Source organism: Cebus imitator, unplaced genomic scaffold (assembly GCF_001604975.1).
Source record: "Cebus imitator isolate Cc_AM_T3 unplaced genomic scaffold, Cebus_imitator-1.0 Scaffold445, whole genome shotgun sequence".
In the NCBI taxonomy this organism is placed as follows: Eukaryota; Metazoa; Chordata; class Mammalia; order Primates; family Cebidae; genus Cebus; species Cebus imitator.
Window position 1 is genome coordinate 903,070 of NW_016107760.1, and position 6,439 is coordinate 909,508.

Below are 6,439 nucleotides of genomic sequence, written 5' to 3' on the forward strand. Positions count from 1 at the left end.
GTTGGGGCCGGAGTCACCACCCTCCCCGTCACCAGCTCCGGCCGCCTCAGCCTCAGGTGTGGGCACCATGTCGCCACTGTTGGGGCCGGAATCGCTACCCTCCTGGTTACCAGCTCCGGCCACCTCAACTTGCACTCCCTCCTGGCTCACCGGGGTCTCCTGGTCCCCTTGGATTGGGTCTGGATCCCCTGTGGCAGACATGACGGTCAGCGCCTCAACTGGAGTGGCGACCAGGCTGAGGTGACCACGGTGAAGATGGTGGCTGTGGCTGAGGGGAGGCAAGAGGCTGGCTGCTGAGGGAATACAAGTCTGTCTCCTTATTGAGGAAATAGAAGTCTGTCTCTGAGGACACCCTAAGGTGGGAACGGCAGGGAGCCAATCCCAAGAAGCCTCCCGCCAAGGCTGGCCTGAGAGGACTTAGGGAGGGAAAGAGTCCAGTAGGCAGGCGGCAGGGGGCGGAACCGGAAGTGTCTATGAGGGGCTCTCAGCTTTTTCAGTGAGCACTAAGCTCATTTGCTGAAAACTTCAGATTGACATGCTCTGGCCTGAGAGGACTTAGACAAGGCGGGAAAGATTCCGGTAGGCAGGCGACAGGGGGCGGAACCGGAAGTGTCTACGATGGCCTCTCGGCTTTTTCAGTGAGCTCTAAGCTCATTTGCTGAAAACTTCAGATTGACATGCTCTGCATCCAATGAATGATCCAGGCACTTAAGCTTTAGGACAACTCAGAATTCAGAACTCTACCTGTTCTTTGAGGCTTTAGTGTCCCGAGCTACCCTTTAGGCCCACACAAGTCTGCCCTTTTAATTTTACGATGATTAGCAACACTATAGTGGTCCAATGTGGAGGCACTCTGGGTTGGGGAAAGTTATTCTGTAAAGGGCAGAGGGGAAACATTTTAGGTTCTCCAAGGCCCAGAAGCAATATCAAGGCTATTATATAATTACTATCACTAAGTAGGTTTCCTGCCTTCCATAGGAACACGTAATCTTCTTTGTACCACCATTCTTTTCTGTATTTGCCTGGTCAGTGCCCTCCGATCTTCTTTGCCTCCTGCCTAAAGTGATCAACTTTATTCATTAAACAATTTATTTATTCATTTACCAAATTTATTGAGTGCCTTCCATGTACCAATGCCATGCCTCCTTACAACCGTCATTTGTACCTCTTGCTTGTTTGGCTGATGAAATCCAAAGCAGACTGATCATGGTTTACATCCTAGTGCCTCTTTCCCCATCATTCCTTTACCCCTCTTTGGGGTGGAGGTTAGCTAAGATCTCTGGAAGCTGAGCCCTCCCGGCTGCATAGAGTGTCAATGTTCCGATATATTTGCTGAGACTCCAGTTTATACTCAATCATTTCCTCTTCAGTTGCCTTGTCCGCTTGTCAGTGAGTGTGAAATGCAATGTGATGACTGCTGTCAATCTTGAAGTTTCTAAGGCAAAGAAGTGCACAACAGTAGCTGCTGCTTTCTGCAGGGAGGTAGGACTGGGCACTGTGCTTGCTATGGAATAAGTTGTTGTCAAGGAGTGAGGCAGATCCTGGGGGAGATGGTTCTGTTGTATTGGCAGTAAGGTATCTCGTCAGTTGTTTCCAAGTCCCTGTGAGGGGGAACTGGTTAGCACCGGCAAATAAAGGAGAAAGGAAAAAGTTGAGCAGGTGTGCTTTCAATAAGTAAAGTGAAACTACCTGAAGTGAAACTGAGGGACACTGTTCTCTCAGCTCCCACACTGGGGCTCTCTTCATGGCAAGTACATGAGCCAGAAGTCCATGGAACAATCTCTATAGCCTTGGCTATCTGCCTGAGCCTGCTGCCTGTAGATGCAGACCGATCCAGGTTGTCACGCTCCCTTATCTCTGGTGTGTAGTTGCTGCCTTTCCTTTATCTCCAACTATCCCACCCATGACATCTGATCTTTGCCAAGCCAGGTAGTTGGCACAACCCAGGACTTCAGGTTTTTTAGGGAAAGGTGTTCTCTTTCCCCATTCCACTTCCCTCTAAGAGCCAACAGAAGTGGCCAAGTCCTTTCCATTTGCAGAGCCACCATCAGGGTCAGGGTGGGACAGAGGGAGAGACCTAAAGCCACAATATTCCACAGAGGTTTCCACTTAATGTTGGGATGACAGGGAACACCCCTGGAAGACCAGCCCAAACAGCTCCTTCACAGCCTGGCTCAAAACTCACCACCTACTTTTCTATATTTGCCCCCACCACCATCGCCAGAGGCCATCCTGAATGACAGTGATATGTGTAGACATGGTTTAGCTCCTCTGAGAAAGCACAGGCCCTTTAGGGGGAAGGTCCAGGCCTGCTTCGTTTGTAACACCCACGGTGGCTGCCACAGGGCTTTGCACCAGGTCAGTGTTTAGTAAACGTTTGCTGAATGAAGCAAAGGGCTTTGGATTCACTATCACCATGAACAGTGTTTCTCTTTTACCTGACAAGGGCTTGACTGTCTACAAAGGGCCTTGGTATCACCTCTTCCTTTCTTTCTTGGGATCGTCTCCTCGGCCTTGCGTGAGGTTTCTGCTCTTTTGGTCTAGTGTGATTCTGCTGTGAGGCTGGGAACGATGAGGGATCTCACCCCTCAGGGGAGACCCTGAACCCACCCCCTACATACAGGGAGTGACTTGGTCCCTTGCTGGCTTCCTAGTTTACTGGGTCAGGGCCACAGCAGGCTGCAGGTGCTCACCAAAGAGAAACACCAGCGCAGGAGTGCCATCTCCCTCCAGGCGGGGTAGAGCCCACCGTCCTTGAGAACTTCCTGCTGATTGTGGAAGCCACGGGAAGAGCAGGGGACAGTCTGGAATGCTGGTCTCTCTTGGAATTTGACCTTGACTCCCACATCCCAAGGGGTTACTGCACAGGCTCTGTGACCTTGAGCTCAGCCCCTGGGAACAGAGTTGCATGTCAAGGCTCCATCCTTCCTGATGAGCAGGAATTGCAGCCCCACTGAGCCCTGTTTCTGGGCAAGTCTGTACCACCACAGGCTCCTTTCACTTACAGGCTCACCTAGCTTGTGGGGTTTATGCCTTTCATTGCATGCTCAGTTTTCCTTCCTACACTGAAGTTTGCTCATCATTCTTGGTGATTTTAACAACCACAGGGATGATTCATACCACATCCGGGAATTCCACTTGATCTTTTTTACAGCCTTACATCAGATACTTACCCCCATGATCCTACACTAGCCTTTTCCATCACCAGAAATGGCACCATTTAGAAAATTTCTTCTCTACGGCTATAGTGTTTCAATCCCATCAGATTATTTCCCCAATCTGCTGACCTAACTACTTTTTCACTCTGCCTTCCTACCGTCTTCTTCATTTGCCTCCTTATCCAGTTTAAATTCCCTCCGTGATGTGTTGTTATTATCACAGGCAGAATGCTGGCTTCCTCAAGGATGCCTGTGTCCTAATCCCCAGAACCCTGTGAATTTGTTAGCTTACCTGGCAGAGGGGAATTAAGGTTGCAGATGAAATTAGTGTTGCTAATCAATTGACTGTAGGATAGGAAGATTATTCTGGATTAGCCAGATAGGCCCAATACAATCACAAGGGTCCTTAAAAGTGGGAGAGGGAGTTAGAAGAGGGAAACAAAGGTATGACAGCATGAGAAAGACTTGGCCTGATGTTGCTGGCTTTAAAGATGGGGGAAGGGAATTATAAGCCAGTGAATGTGGGCAGGCTCTAGAAGCTGGAAAAGTTCAACAAACTCTCCCCTAGAATCTCCAGAAAGAATACAGCTCTGCCTACCCCTTGATTTCAGCTCAATGACACTTCTGACCTCTGAAATTCTAATATTATAAATCTGTATTTTAAGCAACAAAGTTCGTGGTAATTTGTTACAGCAGCAATAGGAAACCAATATCTACTCGCTGTTAAAGTCACTCCACTCCCTTTCTCCTCTTAGCTGTCTATCATATCCACTAGGCAAAACCCCAACTCTGGTTGAACTGCATTATATTACTTTTTCCTTGCCACTAAATGAAGCAGATAGAAATATTCAAAATTGGTTGTCTAAGTTCACTACAAATTGTGATCATCAGCATGATTAAGACTGTTTAGGCTGGCTGTGGTGGCTCACGTCTGTAATCCCAGCACTTTGGGAGGCTGAGGTGGGCAGAGTACGAGGTCAGGAGTTCGAGACCAGCCTGACCAATATGATGAAACTCTGTCTCTACTAAAAATACAAAAATTAGCAGGGCCTGGTGGCAGGCACCTATAATCCCAGCTCCTTGGGAGGCCGAGGCAGAAGAATTGTGAGGCCACTGTACTCCAGCCTTGGTGACAGAGCAAGACTCCATCTCAAAAAAAAAAAAAAAAAAAAAAAAAAAAAAGACTGCTTGGTAACCACAGTTTTATTACACTTTCTCTTCACCCCAAATCTTTGACAGTTTTGCCATTGAAGACCCAAACATTTCTGTTTCTTAGCTTTTACATTTCCAATGATTTGCCATCAACCCTGCCTCATCCACTTACTCTCAGGACCATGCCAAGGATCCTAGACCTTTCTCAATGAAAATACACATCACTTCCAAAATCTCAAGATTGAAAAATCTTAAGATTTCCATACTCTGACCAGCACCTCTTATTTTTCCAGTTTGGCGCCCTTGCTCCAATTATGGCCCACAATGACCACCACGTGGTTAAAACCATTAGTCACTTTCTATTCTTGGTTTTCTTGATCCTTCAGCAGCTACCCACATTACTTAAACATTCCTTAACATTCCTACCCACATTCTAAACATACCCATAGCCATGCTAAACATTCCTTAACCATTCCTACCCACATTCCTTAAACAGTCCCTTTCAGGATTTCTGTGGGATTACAGTTTCTTGATTTTTCTCCTCTTTGGCCACTCTCTACCTCATTCCCCCAAACTGGAGTTTCTCTGGGCTCTGTTGTGGGACTTAGCCTCTCTATATTCCCTTCCCTTAATGATCTAATCTTTGTTTCATGGCCTTAAAGATAACCCAATGATTATAATTTCCAAATTGATATCTCTGTCTCAAACCCCTCTTCCAAGTTTATAGCAAATTTGACTTGGCATCTCCTCTTGAGTATCTCATAGATATCTCCAACTTGAGGTAGCTAAAATGTCATTCTCGATTTGCTCCTCCTCTCTGCTTGTTCTTCCATCTTAGGAAATGGTACTTCTACCCACCAAGTTGCTTGAATTGGAAACCAGGTTGCCCTCTGTAATTCCTTTCTACATCCATTCCACCTGTCTGTTTATCATCTCCTAAATGTCTCTTAAATCTGGTCCATTTCTCCCCTCTTCAACTATTAATACTATCATCATAATGCAAGCCATTAGCATTTCTGATTTGACTACTCAATAGCCTCCTAATGGGTTTTTCCCCTTCCAGTGGATTCTCTGTACAACTGGAATGCTTTTTAAATAATATAATTCATATCCTTTCAGTCTTCCTGTTTACCTTCAGTGGCTTCTTGTGAATTAAATAAGATACAAACTCCTTATCTTACCCCATAAGACCCTGTGTGATCTAGTCTGCCTAGCACTGGTCTCATAATTTCTAGAATACTTGTTCTTTCCTACACAGGAAATTCCATCTGCTGCAACAATCCCCTTACCCACTACTCTTATGTAAGATTGTGCAGTTTGTTCTCTACACAAAGGTATCCAGCTGAGGTGTAGGGTGGGCTGAAATCTAGCCTGCAGTCTGTTTGCCAAGCTGTGCTCGCTGGTGTGCAAGACCTTGCTTCTACTTTTCCCATGGCTGGCTTCTTCCCAACCTTTAAGTCTTGGCTTCAATGTCACCTCCTCAAAGAGGCCTTCTCTGACCTCGGTTATTTTCTGACTCAGTGCCATGTCTATCTACTACCTTCATACAACCTATCACCATCTGTAAGTATAGATTTGCTGTCTGTCTCCCTGTAAGCTCCATGAGAACAGACATCTTGTTCGTCTTGTGCCATGCTGTATTCCCATAGCACCTAATATACAATCACGCACTGAGAAGTGATAGTTGATGAAAAAGAATGAAACTCCTGAGAAGAGAATTCAAAAAGCAAAGAGAGGGTCCAGGTTACTGCTTTGCCCAGGTGCCTCCTGCCACACTGATTGGCATCAGGAAAAGCCTTCATGTCATAGAAAAAGCACAAGTTTGGCCAGAAATTCTCAAATGTGGCAGCACATCAGAATCTCATGGGGATGAAATAAAAAAGTCTTCATGTCCTAGAGAAAGCTGAAGTTTGGCCTGAAATTCTCAAATGTGTCATCACATCAAAACCCCATGGGGATTTAATAAAATAACATAACTGCCCCTGTCTTTCAAGGCTCTGATTCATTGGGTCTGGGTGGCTGCTGCTGACACTCTCAGTGCACTACCTAGAGACTGCCACTGGGTGGAAGTGTAAGACTGTTTCAGAGTAGAGGTCGGGCAAGAAAAGGCAAAAATTCTAGAAGGATTT

The 6,439-nt window shown here is 46.2% G+C and overlaps 1 protein-coding gene across 2 annotated transcripts in view; it reads right to left on the reverse strand.

Annotated features, from left to right (window-relative positions):
• The window catches only part of LOC108291064 (cancer/testis antigen 47A-like), a 5,788-nt gene extending 5,587 nt beyond the window's left edge, over window positions 1-201 (reverse strand). For both annotated transcript variants that reach the window (XM_037732358.1, XM_037732357.1), the window contains exon 1: window positions 130-201. In XM_037732358.1, coding sequence (XP_037588286.1) covers window positions 130-201 — 72 coding nt within the window. The remainder of the gene's footprint in view (window positions 1-129) is intronic.
• Between the last annotated feature and the right edge of the window lie 6,238 nt (window positions 202-6,439).